The sequence below is a fragment of the Aptenodytes forsteri genome, unplaced genomic scaffold (assembly GCF_000699145.1).
Source record: "Aptenodytes forsteri isolate BGI_AS27 unplaced genomic scaffold, ASM69914v1 Scaffold3, whole genome shotgun sequence".
Lineage (NCBI taxonomy): Eukaryota > Metazoa > Chordata > Aves > Sphenisciformes > Spheniscidae > Aptenodytes > Aptenodytes forsteri.
This window is the reverse complement of record NW_008795283.1, coordinates 201,694-221,597: the sequence shown is the minus strand read 5'-3', so window position 1 is coordinate 221,597 and position 19,904 is coordinate 201,694. Positions and strand designations below refer to the sequence as shown.

General features: G+C 37.1%; 1 protein-coding gene across 4 annotated transcripts in view; it reads left to right on the top strand.

Moving 5' to 3' along the window:
- Positions 1-1,190: 1,190 nt before the first annotated feature.
- The window catches only part of PSEN1 (presenilin 1), a 24,298-nt gene continuing 5,584 nt past the window's right edge, over positions 1,191-19,904 (top strand). The window contains exons 1-9 of one of the 4 annotated variants that reach the window (XM_009279260.2): positions 1,191-1,344; positions 3,111-3,235; positions 6,301-6,557; positions 7,861-8,002; positions 11,769-11,836; positions 13,581-13,801; positions 16,134-16,232; positions 17,472-17,558; positions 18,393-18,566. In XM_009279260.2, the coding sequence (XP_009277535.1) occupies positions 3,152-3,235; positions 6,301-6,557; positions 7,861-8,002; positions 11,769-11,836; positions 13,581-13,801; positions 16,134-16,232; positions 17,472-17,558; positions 18,393-18,566 (1,132 nt within the window). In that variant the 5' untranslated portion in view covers positions 1,191-1,344; positions 3,111-3,151. The remainder of the gene's footprint in view (positions 1,345-3,110; positions 3,236-6,300; positions 6,558-7,860; positions 8,003-11,768; positions 11,837-13,580; positions 13,802-16,133; positions 16,233-17,471; positions 17,559-18,392; positions 18,567-19,904) is intronic. The other 3 variants (XM_019472072.1, XM_009279259.2, XR_657572.2) reach the window with 3 other exon arrangements.

Sequence of the window (19,904 nt, the reverse complement as noted above, 5' to 3'; positions counted from 1 at the left end):
GCACTAGTCTTGTAAGATATGTATTTATTTGTAAGTAGGGAAACAGCTTCTGCATCTTAGCATGAATGAAAATAGGCTTAACTCCCTCTTTAAGTAAGATGCTGTCTTGCAGCACTTGCGGCTTGCTGCTGCCAAAAGTGAGAAGTCTTGCTTTGTGATGTCCTCCGTTGTATGAGTTTTTTGAGATCCCTCCATGTGTTAGCTAAGTATACTAAAACAGCAGAAAAACATTCTTGTTTTCTTTTCCTGGATTTGTTTTCTTCCATTTTAGTGAGTAAAATCTACTGTAAAGAGGACTGATGAGTGCTGGAGTTGGCACAAGGTCGGAGCAGGAGCCACTTGGGATGGAAGTGAGGACTGGCACTCCACCCTTCAGGCAGTGGTTTATTCACTTCCCTATGTGTAACCAAGCCAGTGATTTATCTAGGCCTACTCATTGTTTCTTAAAATTATGTTTTTTTCTGAAACTTATGTAGTTACGTCACCCTTCTTCCTCTTTCCCTTATATTGCTTTATCCTCCTTTGTTATGGAGCACACCGTTTGTTCACGTTTGCATAGGAAAATGTTAGCATGTGAGTTTCTTATGGAAGAATGTATAAAGCTCTTACAAGCATATGGCACGTTTATGTACATTTAGCTGATACGTAAAACCTACCACTAGGGGAAATGAATGCACATTAGTTCGCGAGGCTCAGCTGAAATACTGTTTTGTGTAGCTCTAGGTCGCTCTTAGGCCATTACAGTATTAAAAATATCTCCAGATTTTAAATGATCAAGTGTAACTCAGTCATCCTTGCTTGAAGATTCCTCTTGAGCTTATCAGCAATCCAAAACTGAACAATTTGGAGCAATTGTACTCTGCTGAGATAAAAACATACAAGTTGTACTCTGAGCAAGCGTGCAGTGCTTCTCATTTATTGCACAAGAAGGAATGGAGAACTGTTTTGAATGATTAGTTTGTTGCTGGCTTACTTCCGTGGCTGATGAACTAATTTGATAACGCCTAGACGCTCTTATTTTTGTGCTGGAAAATCCCTATTATGACCTCTTAGTAAAGATGTGATACAGTTCGGTATCATGGTGTAGATAGAAAACGGTTATCTTTGGTCTGCGTGAACTCTAAAAATTGGGGTAGGAAGGGGATGGAGAACTTGGTCATATAAGAACAAGCGCTTTTTTACACATGTTTTTCCTTTCAGCATCTCAAGAGGAAAGATCCATTTTGTCTAGGAATAAGCAATTTCCAGAGGACAGCCCCAATGACAGAACTGTCTGCGCATTTACCCCAGTTTCAGCATGGGCAGCTGACAGAAAACTTCCCTGATAACCACCTCAGCAACACCGTATGTAACCAACAATTTTATTACCTGATAGCAGTTAAATCAGGATGAATAATGAGTATGGATAAAAATACAGTTCAGAACTCTAGAAATCTGTTTGTTGGGAGTAGTTTTCTCTATCTGGACTGTTGTGGTGATTAAGCAGTGCTGAAACAAATATTCTGTAATAGATCTGATGTTCTAAACTCACTTTTATATACAGATAAGACTTCTCCCAGTTTAAAGTGGTGTTGGAGTGACCAAGCCCTCAAGAAAAATAAGAAAATGGCATGGGATGCTCCCGTGTCAAACATTCACCTTTAGAGGATTTAGTGAGCTCTCTTGATCTAGCCTGGGTGTGGTCTGCTTGATTCACAGGTTTCTCAGTCACAGTTAATTTTAGTCTAGGTAGAGCTTGAAGCCTGAGTTTTGTTGTTGCTGTTGCTGGAGGACTGCTCCTATGCAGGAAGAGCAGCACTGTCTTACTCGTGAATAGTTGTCAAGGTGCTATCAGAGTTCTTGAGGTGTTGGGGGGGAGGGGGAGCTCAAACCGTAAAGTTTTATATGATTGCTTTGAAAGACCTAGGCACATAATTGTTGCTAAAACTGTACTCATTGTGCTGCATGTGTTTTGGTAAACCCAAGTTTAGATGATCTACTTGGGTGTGGTCCTCAGGCTCTTGGATTTGTCATGCTGAGTTCTTTGTTCCTGCTATAGCTCTTGAATATCAGGTTTCCTTGTGACACAGAAAAGCTCTTGTGAGGCTGGGCCACTTGTAGCCATGTTTATGGCAGTGATTCAAGGGAATATTTTGATCCCTGCTCTAACTCTTCTATACAATCCAGCAGTTTAAGTAGAATTTTGAAAAATCCTTGTCTTTATCTCAGATCAGTATCCTGCTATATCAGTAAAAATATAAAACATTTGAAAATTTATTTTTAAATTAAGAAGTCAGTCTGACTTAAGACCTTACTGATTATAGAAACTGTTAATAAAAATAGAAAAGTGGAAACTTTCCTACCACATCCTTTGTGCTTTTACTTCAGAGGGAATGAAAAAGGTTTCTTTTCATCTTGGACAGGTGAGAGATTAACTTTTATTGAACACTTCTGCCAGATTAAAAAGGCAGAGTTCAGCGATAAGCTGTGGGCTCACCATCCTTACAGATAACTTGGTGATGCTCCTTCCCAGCAATGGGGGACGGATGGTTCTATTTACTTCTCACTGACAGACTGTACTGATGAATAACTACTACTTGTGCTTTTTCTTTCCATGTTTAAGTGTAACTCTAGGTGTAGTTTCAATACTTAGTTGTAATGATTTTTCTCCCCTACACACATCTGCTTTGTTTTTGTACATACGTACAAAAATCCTTTCCTGTTAAGTATATCTAGCTTCTGTGGCTAACAGTCAGCATGTGAAATCACTAAGTACTGTAATTTATCATCTTTTCTTCCAGTCACATACCAAGAGTTCAGCCCAGTCTTCAATATCTGTCACTGTATAATGACCTTTAAACATAAATGGTGTATGTGAGAACTAATGAAGTCTGTGCCCACTGTCAGACAAGGAGGTCTGCTCCTGATGTATAAATCTGGATTTAATAAATAAAAACTTTTTATCAAATATGCTAGTTTTTTATTACTTGGTTCAGGGGCATTGCTCTGGGTTTGCTATTAACTATTTTCCTGATAGGGGAAAAAAAAAAACTATCATTTGCTTTTGATATTGTTTATTCACCTGAAAGCGCGTAGTTCGTAACTTACGTTTGCTTACGGTGTTACAACAGGTGTTACTGACTTTTTAGCTTCAGAATTTTCACTTTTAACTATGTCTGAGGAAAGTGAAGAGTCTGTTCCTTTGCTTCCACTTCAGCAAGAGTCCATGGCCTCTGCCCTGTTTAATACTGATCAGGTAGGATATGAGTGCACTTTGTTCTTTTAAGCAGTGGGGCACACACGTCACATTTAGCTACACTTTAGTAGCCTGAAAGGACAACTTTTTTTCTAGTTTTAACAGCGAATGAGAGAAGAAGTCTTAACTCTTTTGATGCTGATCTGGTTTTCATGCAGTGTGTTTTAATATGTAAAGGCATTTTGTGATTGTGGCTTTGTTCCTAACTAGTGGAGGGAGTAAAATGGCACATATTGGTCTAATTTTTTCAATTTTTCTCTTTATGTTTGATTTTGCAGTTTTTTGTAGTGGTGTGCTAGTTAATCGGGCTTTTCCTTTGGCTGTTCTTGTGTTTGCTTTGCAAAGCTGTAGATTTTTATTTTACTTTTTATATTTCTGTGCCTAAGATAGGGGTAAGTGCTCCCTCATGCAGGACTGCTATTACAGCAGAGAAAGAGCAACGTATTCTGCAAGTGTGCAGAAACCTAAATAATAGGTCTGCTTTACTGGTGAAGTGTTCCAAGGCTCTGATCATCTCCAATGTAGTGTTACTTATGATCATCCTAGGCAGTTTATTTAGACAGGTAAGCTTATTGTTGTCTTGTTGTAGACTGAGAGAAATGGAGTATTTTCACTATCAAAGTGAAAAATGTTACATTTGAGCTATAATCTGTACAGAAAGAGGTTCAGTTGCAGCCAGCGTTTCAGAACAATTAAACATAATCTCTTTATTTGCATTCTCTCATATTGCTGTTTCTACCTGACTCTCAATAATTGTATGTGAGGACTTCACGCAAAATGCCAAGTGATTTATAATGAATCTTTCATTTAGTAAGAAATAATATTGAACCAAAATCTTTTTCAGGACATACTTCAAGTTAATGATACTAAATTCAAATTAAGGTTAAAACCTTAATTCTAAAAATCTGGTTGCCTGCCAGTTTTAATTGTTTAATTAAGACAATTTTAGATTTTTTTTTTCTCCCCTTATATTCAGTTTCCTTTTTGAAAAATAAAGCAAATTTTCTTAGAGGACAGTTCTTGAAACCCTGCTGAACTTGATCCTGAGGATACCACAAAAAAGGAGTAAACAGGCAAAGCATTTGATGTGTATTGTTACTTTGTAATGTTTTGTAAAAGCAAATTTTTCATGAGTTGGGGAAGTTCTAAAGCTTTGACCAAGGCTTTAGCAGTGTCAGTGTTTGCAGTTCAAAGTCCAGGGGCTGGTACTCCTTAATCACTTAAGTGCTTTTGAAAACCCAATCTGAGGATACCACAAAAAAGGAGTAAACAGGCAAAGCATTTGATGTGTATTGTTACTTTGTAATGTTTTGTAAAAGCAAATTTTTCATGAGTTGGGGAAGTTCTAAAGCTTTGACCAAGGCTTTAGCAGTGTCAGTGTTTGCAGTTCAAAGTCCAGGGGCTGGTACTCCTTAATCACTTAAGTGCTTTTGAAAACCCAATATGAGTTCCTGAGTGTGTACTTAACATCTTATCTTTTCTGAGGATGGGGCTGGGAAAATTCTATATAAAGAATCTCCAAAATTACTATTGATTTATCAAAAAAACTGCAGTGAGTCAGTGAGATGTAAGTCAGCAGTTATGTTTGGAAATGCTATTAAGAACAGGTAATGGGACTTTAACATTGCATGTTTAAGGAAAAAACTACCTGCATAAGAGTACTTAAGCAGAAATACATTAGGTTATTTTCAGTGCGCTATCTTATGTCTAGAGCAATTTTACTAAAACTGAGTGATATTTTAAAGGTATTGCAAAAGGTATCTTCCTTCAGTTTATTATACATTTTAATCTAAAGCTGCTGTAGTGCACTTACTTAAACTGAACTGTTTGTAAATGAAGTAATTCTGAAGAAATGACATTAATTTTGTAAGGAATCAAGAATCTTTGTGTTACATCTCTTTTATGTTAAACCTCTTGAGGGAGTGGGAACAGTACAGCATTGACTTTGGACATGGTAATACAGTAAAAAAAAAAGAGCAGGCGGTGTAAGCTGTTGCATTTTAGGGCTTGTTTAGAGTGACTGGTAAACATAAAATGGTTTTCTTTCTTTGTAGTCCAGAACAGGTAAATGTAGCTCACTCTCCTATTGTGTGCACACAACATATAAAAGGCTGAATGCCCCCTGCTGACGGGGTTTCTTGGAGAGGGGGCAAAAGGTTTGTGACAACAGGAGGTGTGCAGGCCTGATCATTTACTTGTAGGTGGTGTACCCAGTTTGTGTTTTTGCTTGTGGTTAATCTTAATTCCACTGAAAGTTTACCTCTGTCCTTGTGTTTGAATTATACCCTTGACGTTTCATGTAGCAGTATCAGGAAGGCTAGGAGGCTCTTTCATATTTGTTGACAAGGGTGATGGAATTTCTTCAATGTCAGTGAAAGTATGTGGCAGTAGTGTCCTTGGGAAAGGAGAGAAAGAATCTGCATGCTTAGCTCATCACACTAAAACTTTGGGATCAAATCTCAGTATAAAGACTGAGAATTACCTGAGTTTGATCACCGTTTGTGTGTCATTCTTCTCACTAAAAATGTGGGAACACAATACCTCATGAAACTCCATTTTAAGATATATATTCTAGTTAGTGTACTGAAGTGAGAGTAACATGGTAAGGAAAGTAGAAATTTTCTTGGGACTTTCATGGAGTTACGTTCATAAATGTCTGTTTGGCATTATTTCTCGGAACAGATATAGTTTGTCAAACTGTGGATAATCTACTGTTATGCACCCTTGCAGCAACTGTAGTTTGGACCAAGGGAAAAAAAAGCTGTCTGTCTTTATTCGGCTTTCTAAATTCTGTTTAAAGGAAAGGCAACATAGGCTGTTAGATGCAACCAGCCCTACTTTCAGCTGCTGCTGGTTTTAATATAAATGCTTCTAACATAACCCTGTGCTCCCATTCTTTTGATAACTGTGATGCAATTAATTACTACTGTTTAAGTCCTTGCTGTGGCAAGTGTTATTGACAGTAAATATTACCTTACATGTTTCCCCCTCAAGATCATCTTTAGCTTAGTGTACAATATGATTGTGGATAGCTGCTGAGGAAACTTTTTTTTAACGTATTGCAGAATGACCACAGCGAAAGACGTCGTCATGATAATAGCGAGCGCAGAAGAAATGACAATCCCGAGTCTGAGACCAACGGGCAGCCACAAAACAACACTCAGCAAGTGGTGGAGCAAGATGAAGATGATGATGAGGAGCTGACACTGAAATATGGGGCAAAACATGTGATTATGTTGTTTGTACCTGTCACACTTTGCATGGTGGTCGTTGTTGCAACCATCAAGTCTGTCAGCTTTTATACACGCAAGGATGGACAGCTGTATGTATGAATTTTCTTCCCCTATCTTTTCAATGGACTTACTTAGATAATTTTCTTTAATCTCCATTTCTTCAGGAGTCTAATTCAAGCAGTAAACTCCCTCTTGCCTCCCTTTTCCCCTCCACCAGCCCGAAGGCAGTTTTGTTTTATTCCTTCCAGAAACCAGACTCTGTATTCGTAGTGCTATTGACATTTGTTGTCTGTGTGGTGACCAGTTGGGGTAATATCTTGGTTGTTACTGCTTGATTCAAATCCTAGTCCTCATTTTAATACTTTGTCGTGCCCTGTGGTATTTATAAAATAAACTCAATCCTGAGCCAAAGCCATTTCAGTTGTACTCTGCTAGAATACAAAGATTTTAAAACCTCATTTAAATGAAGTAACATGTATGCCAAGTTCTGGTTTGCCTATGCTGTTTGATAAAGAAATTCAAATGCAAGAGGCAGATAGCTTTATGAGGTTCACTTCTGTTGCAGTTACAGAAACTTCCCTGGCAGGTTTCCTGTATAGAATTTTTTTTTTTTTTTGGCAAAATATTAATGTTGCCAAAAAAAAGCTATTTCAGTGAAAGCTGATTTGAGAGAAAGGAGACAAAGGAAGAACACTGAACCTGTCAGAACCTGCAGCAATTCAGTCTAAATGTTCCACTGTGAAAACGTTTAGACAAAATGATTCAAAGTGTGTTTGGCTTTGAAATATTTGTATAATATAAGCATATCATAAAACGTTTCAATAAAACACAAAGTTCTTTTTCACTATCAAAGTTGTTGATCAAAGAATTATTTTTCTTGAGATTTTATTTATGGTAAGTGTTTTCTCCACCACCCTCCCCCCTCTTCCCCATAATGAAGTGCATTTTTCCTCAGGTTGTTGTATTTCTTTAAGAAAAAGAGAGTTGAGCCCATACATTGTTTTGTTGAAATCACTGGGGAACCTTTCATTGTAAATCCACTAGATGGTGTGCTTATAAAGGTCTAGCTGCAGTAATAGTCTAATGATTCATAGCATGTGAGCAATTGTATCAAACAACGTGGAGTTCTGGTTTTTTGTTTGTTTTACAAAGTAGAAAATAGTAGTAATCTAAGAATGTAGGAACGGCAAGTCTTCTAAGGAAATTTTTTTTTAATTAAAGTTTGCCTAATATGATGCTATGCTGCCTTTCAAATTTTGCTTAAGTAGAAAATAGCTGTTGCTTTTACAGCTCTGAATTGAAAGATTACTGCAATTTCATTTGATGTTGGCCTCACATATCAGAAACATCTGTGCATTCAGTGGCATTTCAGTTGACTCTTTGTTGTTGTAGCATCTACACTCCTTTCACAGAAGAGACAGAGACAGTAGGACAGAGAGCCCTGAATTCAATTCTCAACGCGGCTATCATGATCAGCGTTATCATTGTCATGACCATACTCCTGGTTGTGCTTTACAAATACAGGTGCTACAAGGTGAGTATAAATATAATTGACTTGAGTAATTGTGCTAGTTTTATTTATTAGTACAGATTATCGAGAATGGAACAAAATGAAGGGTTATCAAGGATGAGTGAGCAAAAGTAGCAGAATTGGTGATTCAATTCACTGTTTCAATTTTGTGGCTTCTGTTCCTTTGATACAATGGAGAGGCAAAGGCCCAGTGCTAACACTGCTGGCTGTTTTGTCAGAATTAGGGTGGCATTGCTTCCTATTCCTGTGAAAAGTACCACGTACTGAAATCTTCCTGCGTTCAAGAACTACAAAGTACAGATTGGTCCTACAATTTGAAATCTATTCAGGATTTCAGGGGCTTTTCAAGGGCTCCGCTCTCCCTACCCTGCCCCCAGTATAGAAGTCTCCCAACAGTGATGTGTGTGTGGCTGTACATACCAGGCAATATCCTTATAGCAAACAGAGAGATTCTAAGGCTCTTTTGTGGAAGACTTCAATCATATAATGATGTAATCTAGGCAAGTCCAGGCTTAGCATAAATAATTGTAATGTCACCTGCCTGGGAGGAGTTGTTTGTGAAAATTCCTGGTTGTCTTTGGGCCTTAATGACCCATTTGACAAGGCGTGGCCTAATAAAACTTCCCGGTGTGCAGCCAGAACCATGAATCTGTTTCATAGTTGTAAAACAGGCAGTGGGATCCATGCACTGGCACAAAGCTTTGCTCCGCTTTATTTTGTTTTCAAGAGGGAAAAATGGTTTTGATCTTCATGGCTGTGGGTGAAACCCCTTTACAAAGTATCTGTGGAGCGACTGGGGAAATTATTTTTGCCTGAATCTGCATACAGCTTGTAATAGTGTTTTTTAAAGTATGGACCTTCTCTTTTTATAACAGTGTGGTGTTAAATCTGAACTGACAAAGCTTTCTTTTTAAACTGTCAATTCTGTTCATTCTAATGAAGTCAGATAACTGAGGTACTTCAGCTAGGTTCCTTGGCAGCCAATCAGTTCTCCTCAGGTGCATCAACTAGTTTTTACTAAGCTTTTCACATTTCTGGCTTCCCTCTTGACCTTACAAAGCACTGCACGTTCTCCTTACAAAAATAGTTGTTGTACTAAAAAATTAGAACGATTAGACGAAATATCCTGTAGTTATATTTTATGCTAATTAAAAGAAATAATTAACTTATTTTTAGAATTGCTAACAGAGTATTTCTGTGCTGCTATACCAGAATGCTGTAAAATGTTGGGACATTTTACCTGTCCATTGAATTCTATTTTACATGCATTTCTATATGTAGAATGTAGTCTAGATTATGGAGAATGGAACTTACAATGAAAGAATGTTAAGCCTCCAGCTGGTAGTGATAATTTGCTTATCTTCACAAGATTTTTATCTGAAAACTCCTTTGAAGAAAGGAAATATGATTTCAGCTTTACTGCTGTTAGTTTCCTATGTTTCTTCTGTACGTGATAAGTTAAGCATGGTCATAGATTCTAGCTCCTAAATCTAACCAGAAACAGCATCTTCGAAGGTGGTTGTATTTGACTAGCTTTTCTTTTTAACGTATTTTATTATTCTCTGCATTCTTCATTGTTTTAGTCTGCCTAACCAAAATCTGGCTGCTGTAGCTCATTTTAATTCTCTGCATTCTGCAATCCTTAGTTTTTATTCAAGTTTTATTCAGCAGGCAAAGCTGACTCTGTACCAGCAATCAATTAGTGTTGAAGCTGTTGTCAAATGAAGAATGAAAATTCTTTAATTAGAAAGCAACCAACCTGTCATGGTATCCTGCTAGGAAAACGCTGGCCAAAACTTACAAGAAATACTTTGGAAAAATCACTTGTATGAAAAGAGGCCAGTCATCTGGAAAATGCTATAGCACATGAGATACATACTGAGAATAAAACAAACATCTGTGTAAAATGCCAACTTATGTCAACTTTTGAAACTACCTCCTTTAGTACTGTTGACAGTAGTTACCCAAAGTGCGTGTAAACATTTGCTGGACTATGGCCTTGGTGTTTGACATTGTTAGCATTTTGCTCTTTACTAGAATGAAATATTAGTATTCACGTTATTTTCTTAAGTGGTAAGAAAGTTTAAGAGCTTATACTACAAATAGAAGAACTACAGATAGAAGTCGTCATTATTAAAAGAAATGACAGCTTTCTTTGCCGTTTTCTTAAAATGGTTTCAACTAGTTTTACAGAGAAACAAAATTACTCTTGTTAGGTCACTACTTAGATATATAGGTAGCTTTACAAGTTGTTTGACAGCTGAATTCTGTTTCAGGTACCTATCAGTCTTCAGCTTTAGTAAGTTTTTTTTCCCCTCACTTGCTATGAGTGGCGACAGTTTGATGGACTGAGACAGATACTTTGGCAGTTTTCCTGCAGCATCTTTACAGGCACCATGCTTATTACATGTGGAAAATTCTTAAGTCTTTTTGAGAATACACTAGCAAATATGGAAAGCCAATCTGTTAGATTAGCGAGTTAAACGACAGGTTTTATTAGGTTGAAGGTTAAACTTGAACCTGTTTTGAAAGACAGGCAGTGTGAAGGAGGAGAATGAATGTTTCAAAAACTGCTGAGAATTTTAAAAATGCATATGAAAAATTTAGTATTAGACTAAATGTACTAAATTACTAACTGTAATAGCTAGACCCTTAATTTGCTGGAAAGTCCTGGTTGCCTCATGTAAACATGATTCCTTTAGTCTGTGTGCATATGAGCTTTACTTTTAAATTAACTTTTGCAAAATATTTTAAAAACTATAATATAAGATGCATTCTACTACACATTGTTCAGAAGAAGAGAAATAGATAACACAATTTCTAAACAGTTTCTCAATACTTTGATCTGGTGTACATATGTAGCTAATTTGACCAGTTAATTTTCCACTGAGCATGTCTGTTCAAAGCAGGATTTCTTAGGCAGCTTGAATTTCTAGATTATTGCTTCTGACTGGTTGTCTACTTGCAATGTTGGGTCTGGTTTTATATATAAGATTCTGTGCTGGGAATTTGACAAATACATGTTTCACTCTCAGTTCAGAGATTACCAAAGTTACAGGGCTCTTCAATCTTAATTTTTAATTTTGCACAGTAATATACAAGAGTGGTGTGCACTTTTGTCAGTGCAAAGTCTGTGTGTCTGTCATTTCCAGGTTTAACTCTGTGCATGTCCCTGCTGAGTACAACCCTGAACTGTTTTTTGTTAAATTGTTGGGCATGTATATCTGCTCTCGTATCAAAATTAGGGATTATGTATATAGGTGATTGATAGAGAATATAGAAAAATCCTTATATAGTCATTCATTGATGACATGCTAATTCTGAATTCCAACATATAAGCACTGAAGGTTTTTCTGTGTTCCAGCATTTAATTCTATAACTGTATTCTGAAAATGACTTGGAATCAGAGCAGACTTTTTAATTGCGCAAAAATGAATCATGTTTTCCATCTGTGTTAATACTGGGTGTTTCTGCTATGTTATAATGCCACTGTTATCAAAATGGCCTAAAAATATACAAACAGTAGTTTTCATTGTATAGAACGTCTATTGAAAGACCACAAAGCACTTGAAATTCGTAAGTGTAAATTGAAATACAATAATGTATATAGACTAAATATGAATTTAGCAACAACCAAAGAGAGAGATATCTGAATATCATTTTCTTGCTTTAATCAAAAGGGAAAATAACCTTAAAAGCATTTTTAAGTAGATATTGAGTTTAAAGTAACAAATCTAAAAAAAAATCTGTATTGATATCTTTTTTCCAGGTGATCCATGGCTGGCTTATCATTTCTTCTCTTTTGCTGCTTTTCTTTTTCTCATTCATCTACCTGGGGTAAGTGAACCAAAGCATTAATATGCTATTTTTCATGTATCACTTTGTGTATGTATTTATTTTAGAACTAGCCCTTGAATCTTAAGAAGAATGATAGTGAGTAAGCTATTGCAATAAAATTTTTAGTTTTATATAGGTTCATAGAGTACACATAAAAGAGAGAGAGATTTATGGGTTTATAGTGCATCTGATATTGTACAGAAGTTGTCCATCACATGCATCACCAGAATAAGCTATCTTCCACAGGGTAGCTTATTCTGCTAGCATATCTTGTGATAACTTAATTTTTCATAGCCATATGACTCAAGGGCAGTTGTTTACATCATGGCTTTGGTGGTGGGCTGTATATGCAAAGGCTGTTTGCATGGGAGTGGCAGAAAACAATCAGCTGAAAAGAATCTATTCTCTCACCAAAATATATTCAGTATTTTTCTTTTCAAATTTGGAAGCATGCCTTTGTCTAGACATCAGGAAAAGTGGTACATAATACTCGGTATTCTCTAAAACGAGCAACCTGATCGGGGTTTGTAACTAGAGTTATGCCATAAAATTATTATACTGTGTATATTTTTGTACCACTTGATGACAGATACACTTCTCTTTGAAGAAGCTTATTTAATTTGGTCTCTAGGGGGAGAAAATGGTGTTCCTTCAGTCACTAATTTTTAAAAGTGATCTGTGGTGCCTTTTTTGGTCAGTATTTCCTCTAACCTTAATAACAACTTTTGAAATACAAGGCAGCGTGTGCCGCACAAGTGCAGTGCGGTCTGCATGGAGGCAAGTTGCCAGGCTCACTTCCCTTGGGTTTGGGTTGAAGCTGGCACTCTTCCATGAGCATGTGTGAGTAGAATGACTGAAGGCTTTCCTGACACTCCGCTTTCCTTCACCTGTCCCTGCTGCCTCACAGCAGTGCTGGTTTCTTTTTGCAGAGGTCCAGTGAGTGAGGAGGGAGTTTGTAGACCAATTATACGATGGCAGTAAGGGCCATCCTGTACCTCTCAAAGGCCAGCTAACAACTAGGGAAGATAAATTTCCTGGAGGAAAGTATCATGCAAATTATAAGGTTCTTAGTGGCCTGATGAGTTGGTAGCAGCAGAATCTGCAAAAAGCCGTCACAACCGTTTCTTCCTGGGGTCAGCGGAAATCAGTTGGTGACAACATATTTGTCTATTTTGGTTTTACTTATGGAGGGTCTTAATTAGTTTATGGTATTTGGTGTCACAGAGTGACACAGTTCATCCAAAAAGAAAGCTTTTTACCTTAGTGTTGTGGCGAAGAATAAAATAGAATAACCATGTATATCTTTGAAGTTAGCAAAGTGTTTCCATTTCACCGGCGGCAGGTAAGTAGAGAGAGATCTGTTGTGTGCCTTTAAAGATCATTATAACCTCACAAGTTCTTATTCTTCTGATTTTTAAAAATCATGACCATAATCAAAATGACTGCTTTTGCAGTAATGTCCTTTCCTGTCAATTTCTGCTTTGGTTGAGGAGGAAATAGAACATTAATAAAAATTCTCAGAAAAGTGAAAGAGTTGGTGTGAAGCAAACACTGGTAAAATTATCCCCTTTGTGAAGAATAGTTAAGTACTATTGGAGATAGAATTTTACATTTGTGCCACTACATTGAATATGAAAATTAAAAAAAAAAAAAATATTCTGAAGCTTGCATCTGTAACTTGTTTCCATTGTTTTAAGCAAATGCAGTCCATATTCTCTTCCATATTTTTTTCTTTTTTTTTTAGTGAGGTTTTTAAGACTTATAATGTTGCCATGGACTACATTACGGTGGCACTCATGATCTGGAACTTCGGTGTTGTGGGAATGATTTGTATTCATTGGAAGGGTCCACTTCGGCTCCAGCAGGCATATCTCATTATGATAAGCGCTCTCATGGCCTTGGTGTTCATTAAGTACCTTCCTGAATGGACTGCGTGGCTTATCTTGGCTGTCATTTCAGTGTATGGTAAGGTCTGGGGCAAGACATAGTAACAGGTATTATGGTGGGAATTTCTTCTATTCCCTGACATATCAGTTTGTCTGACTAAAGCTTAAAAAAAGAAAAAGTGTGTGTGTGTCGGGCTATCATCCAAAGTAGTGGATAAGGTGATTACAGACTTCAGAAATAAGATCATGATCTAAACCAGGATCGGCGTCCTGCAGCTAAAGGCTTTGTGTGACTGTATGATGCCATCTTCCTTCATGTTTTCTGGACTTTCTAGATTCTTTGGGGAGGAGAACTGAAGTAATTCAAGAGAGGAGGAGATAAGAGACATATGTTGCCATTTTGATCTCTTCTATGAAGATGGAGAGCTTTTGGCTTCTCATTTTCCCCAAGAGTCCTTGGAAACTGTTGTATGTTCAGAATTTAGGAGCTTGTTGTTTGGGTACAGTCCTATACAGGTATAGATCTGCCCAACCTATGAATTGCTCAAATTTGCGGACATAGAAACAACACCCTGATCCATGCCTAATAATATAATGAGAAGGACGGAAGGAAGGATTAAAGGCAGTTCTCATTGCTCAAAGTCATTTTACATTTAGAATGATATAGTTGTGAGATCCGTTTCCTTGATTTTTTCTAAATAAAAAGAAAATTCATTTGAATTATCGCATATTACACTTTTTCAGAATGATGACTGAGAGATACCTAGATGTAGTTTTTTCATAAAGCTTTAGAGGGCACTGGACACTTTTGATAAGAAGATCACTCTATATCCCAAATACTGATTTAGTTCCCAGGCAAGACTAAAATACAGTTAGTTAGACATAGTTAAAACATTACAGCTAAGTGTATTCATGAAGATGTACTCATAACTTTAATTTTTTTGGAAGCATTAAGTGAAATAAATGTGTACTCTGAAAGTCACTGATAGTGATAAAGACTGAGAATCTGTCCAGTTGTAGAAGTGCAGGGGTTAATAAGATTTGATAAGCTCTGGTAGGTCAGTGTACTCCTTAGGTGTCCTCTTCCTTCAGAGGGAGGAAAAATGTCCCTCGTGTATGCTCGTGGGTCATAAGGCACATTAAGAAAACCTTCCCATCCCCCTCCCCACCTCCACCCTTCGTATGACTGGAACACATCTGAGTATTCCAAGCATTCAGCCATCATTCAGTGATTGCAAAATGAAATTACTCTTCAGATCATATTCCAAGACCATAACGTGGTTGTTTTGAGTAAAGGGGAAGTAAGTTGCAAAGCCTGTGACCCCACGCTAAGAATTCTTTACTTGAGTGGGACCAGCAATGGTGCTAGGGCAGTTAGCTCAGGTGCAGAAGGCCTGCTCTGTGCAGCTTACAGCTCCTGACAAATAAGCTGTTCCTTTTGGTGTCAGATTTTGTCTCAAATGAATTTAAAGACATACAGTGAGTGGACAACTGCAAAAGGTAGTAGCAAGGTTAATATGTAAATGTTACAGCTTTCTGCCCAAATAGGCAAGACAAGGGAAAAGTAGCTGAGGTTGGTTGAGGAGTTGCAAATTTCATTAACAAACCGTCAACATTCAGGTGAGAAAGCAAATGGAGCATCTGATAGATCAGTTTTTCTTAATGCTGTGCTTTGATCTGTATGAGTAACTTGTACTGTACGGTCATCCTATTTTGTAAATGATTGCTTTTCAGTTAATTTTTACTTGTTCACCCAGTTTCATATACTGTCCCATGAACAAGAATTGAGGGAAGCAACAAAAAGCTGTTCTTTTCTTACGCTAAATATGCTTTGAACACCTCTCAAACTTACGCAAACACAGCATTTTTCCGCAACGCTTAATAAACCTGTTTTTTTTCCTCTTCACATGCACATTCACTTTTTTTTCCTCTTTAAGTGGGAATAAATTGGCAGTCATGCCTAATTCATAGAAGTTATGTAAGCCTCACTTACCTGTTGTCTTAAAATTTGTTTTAGCATTAAACTTGGGTTAAGAAAAGCTTTGATAATAGAACACAAGCTTGGGTATTTCCAAGATGTTAGTTGAATAGTAGCTTTCATGAATTATTCGCTTTCAACTTGCAAGTCAACATACAGACACAGATATATTTGCAGTTGCATAATATCTTAAGTGAGGAACATCACATTTTTTTAATTAGTATACACATTGCAGTAATATGTAAAATAGGTTCTATAACTGAGAATATTAAAAAGTATTCCTGTAGGATACTGACTTGTGGCCAATGGCTCTCTCAGAAGTCTATGTTCAGGGTAGTATTTTATCTTATTACCAGTCTCCGCAAGTGTTACAGAAAAACCTTCTTGTAAGTATGTCTGCAGTGATGTATGATCTGTTTGCTCTTCCTTTCAGATTTGATTGCTGTTCTGTGTCCTAAAGGTCCTCTTCGTATGCTAGTTGAAACAGCTCAAGAGAGAAATGAAACTCTCTTCCCAGCACTTATTTACTCCTGTAAGTACGTTTTGTTAAATACTTTAAATTTACAATCACGCACTCAGCTGAAGTGATTTTCTCATTTTTCTGTTTTAACATGATGCTTGTCAGCTGGAATTCTTGGTCTGTTCACTTGGTCCTCAGTTTTCCTTTCACCATTGACTCAAAAAGGTGGAACGTCTTCTGGCTAAGATCTTTCAAGATAAAAACCAGCATGTTTTGTTACAAAATACAAACAGGAAAAATGGTAATACACCTTGTTTTGGTCAAAGTAGTATGTCATTAGGCTGTGAATTAAGCCTATTTAAAGGGAGTACTTGTTATCAGAAAATATTTATCAGCTTTCAGTGCTTAAATAACCTGTGTGTTACTGGAAGGAAAGGGAGAAATTGCCAGAAAGAGATTCATTTACAGAACTATTTTCTCCAGGGCTTGTCTTTTTGGGTACGGTGTTTCTCCCTGCAGTTGCGAAAAATAACCTACTGAATGCAAATTGCTGTTGTGACCTGTGTATCAATTAGTACATAACTCCACTGTTTCTGAAGTTCCACATTGCTAGTTGTAATATGGAAAAACAGTGAAATAGGTTAATCGTAAATCATCATGCTACTGGTGCTCAAGAAAGGCCTGTATTTGGAAGCAGGAAGTTTGTTGTAGACTGACTGGCTACTTCAGGGACAAGTTTACAGTGGAGAAAGGGGAGGGGTTTCTTTATCTGTCACTCTTGCTGTGTTTTACTGATACTACTCATAGCTGCCTGTTCTGTTTTGTGGGAGGAGAGGTTAATGCTGAGAAACCACAAACTTGAATTAAAATACACCATTTAAGTGTGACAACATTTCATTACCTCCAGATTGGAGAACTCTCTGTGATGGTGGGGGCAGAGAACAATTAACTTTGATGCAGATACTGCCTCTGAATTGAGGTACCTTAGTACCCGTCTTAATGGAAAAAAGTAAAGAAATCGTTGATTCAGATTTTTCAGAGTGGGCTTCATATATAAAAGTAATTTCTCTGGCAACAACTGTTGCCGTTATTTTCAACATCTAGTAAGAATAAAACTTTTATTCACCAAATTCTGTACATGTGTGTTGTAGCTGGTACTGGCTGTGTTCCAGATATTACTGTGCTTTAACGAGAGTAAAATTGCCTGTTGCAAAAGATAGTTGTATCCAAAAAAAAAAAAAGGGATTGATGCCAACAATTGCATACATCTGAAGATATGATTAGCTATGCTGGTTTTGGTTTTTTTAATAGCAACAATGATCTGGCTAGTGAACATGGCTGAGGAAGATCCAGAAGCCCAACGGAAAGCTTCCAAAAACTCCACTTATGATAAACAAGGTGAGTTTTTCTTTGACAAGCCTTTATAGTTGTCATTTTATTGGAATGCATGTTTATGGATACTTGTTTTTTAGCTTTTTAAGTGTCCTGGTTGCTGTAGAAGAGTGAAAGCATGGAGGCCTTATTAGGAATGATGAATCTGTCAAGACTTCAAAAATTGCTTACTTATTGTGCAGTTAATGTTCTTGCATTCATTTTTCTGGGATTTAGGATGTTGGTGGCGAAATGACTCTCAATAGACAACTATTCTTGTCAAATTGGGATGATAGAGTACAAAGCTAACTCATTTATATTTGTATATAAACAGAAATGTGTCTAGCCCTCTTGTCTATGCAGCTAGTGTTTAAAAACATGGGGTTTGTTCACATGTATTATTAAAGCAGAGCAGAGTTTCTGAACTTAACGTGCTTGACGGGGTGTATGTATATTAACTTTCAGTAAAGTTTTCTATTTTACTGGAAAACTAAGCTGTCAATGTTGACTAAAGAAGCTAACAAAATATTAGATGAGAGTTTATTCCTTAAGCTGTGATCTTTAAATTAAGTCACCGCAGAACTTCCACTGTTATGTCAAAGTACTCCTGAATACTAGGACTTGAGTGCAACGTGCAGATGCTGTGACTGCAGAGTGCACATTGACTTCTGATTGTTTAAATAAGTATTAAAATCCGAAGTGAGAATGTCTTGTAATAGTGTGTGCCAATGTTAGATGTTGCTGAATATTATGGAATACCTCTTTTTTCCGCATTATTCTATGATCTTACACGTGGAGAGATTGTCATGTTTTAGAAGGCACGTTTTTGAAGGAGATCTTAAATGCCTTTCTTCCTTTGAGCTCCGGCAAACCAGACTCGGAATGAAGATGCTGAAGCAGATGATGGTGGCTTTAGTCAGGAATGGCAGCAACAAAGGGACAATAGAATAGGACCCATTGAATCAACGCCTGAATCTCGTGCTGCTGTTCAGGCTCTACCCAGTAACTCTCAAACAAGTGAAGACCCCGAAGAACGTGAGTATGGAGTACTGTGTCTGAAAGACTTAGTAAATCTGAAGCTAGTTAGTCTTACTCTTAGTCATCCTGACTGCACAGATACAGTATGCTGTGAGCTAATAGTAAGCTGAAGACCTGCTCTTGCTCATGATCAATACTGACATGCCTCACAGAAATAGATGGAGTTGCTTTTTGGTAGCTTTTGGTTTTACTGCAGGATTGAGTAATATTGGCCAAACTGGTCTTTATTTTGATACACAGACTCCAAACTTTAATAGCACAAGCTGCTTTCAGACCATTATACAGTCAGTTGCATTAACTTCTGTCTTTTTCACACAGTGTATCACCTCTTTTAGATTTTAGGCCCTGTAAATGAAGTCATTAATGTTTTTTGCCTCAAGATTAATCTACTGTAATCTACTCTGTAGAAAGCAATGTTTAAAACCTAATTGGAGACTGAAATGAATGCAGAATGCCTTGGGCTTGCTTATTTTTCTCCAGCATCTTGCTGAGGTGCAGCATCTTTGGAGAGCATATGACATCAATACTCAGATATCTGTTTTAACAGACTCATGATTTCCAGTTGGAGTTTAAGCTGCTATTAGATTTACAAAGCTCTAAATAAATTAGGGTCTGCCTGTCTAATAAACTGCTCTCCCCATGTGATGCTGCTATATTTAACAGGTGCAACTGCTTCCTCTGATTCTCAGGTGCTCCTCTGTTTAAAAATAGACTTCTACTTTAAGAACAATTTTAAAATTTACTTTGTTCCAAAAATTCCAAATTCAGAGTGTGTTGCAAATCCATTTTAATTTCTAGAGCTTAGAAAAATAACGTTAAGATGCAAAAATTTTAGGAATTGGGCTATTTTAGTTAGTTAACTGGTTAACTAAAACTGTTGTCTGGCCAGACTAATAATTTTCTCCTTCCTGTATTCCTACAGCGAGTAGTAATGACGGATGTGCAGTGATCTAGTCAGACTTGTCAGCCAGCATTAGCTTACTAGAAGTTTGGAGTGGCTTATTAGAAATTTGGAGAGTGTGCTTGTGTGGAAAGAGTTATTTAGCAGTTGCCTTTGCTTATTGTTCTGTCATGCTGAAAGTAAGCATCCAAGTTTTGTTTCAGCAGTTAAAGGGTGTTTTAAGTGCTTAAGAACTTCTCATGAATGCGCTGTTCTAGACCATATATTGGAGGCCTGCTGAAAGAGAGTAGGGTTGCCTTTTCTCCTTTTTTTTTGCCTTTTCTCCTTTTTTTTTGCCTTTTCTCCTTTTTTTTTGCCTTTTCTCCTTTTTTTTTGCCTTTTCTCCTTTTTTTTTGCCTTTTCTCCTTTTTTTTTGCCTTTTCTCCTTTTTTTTT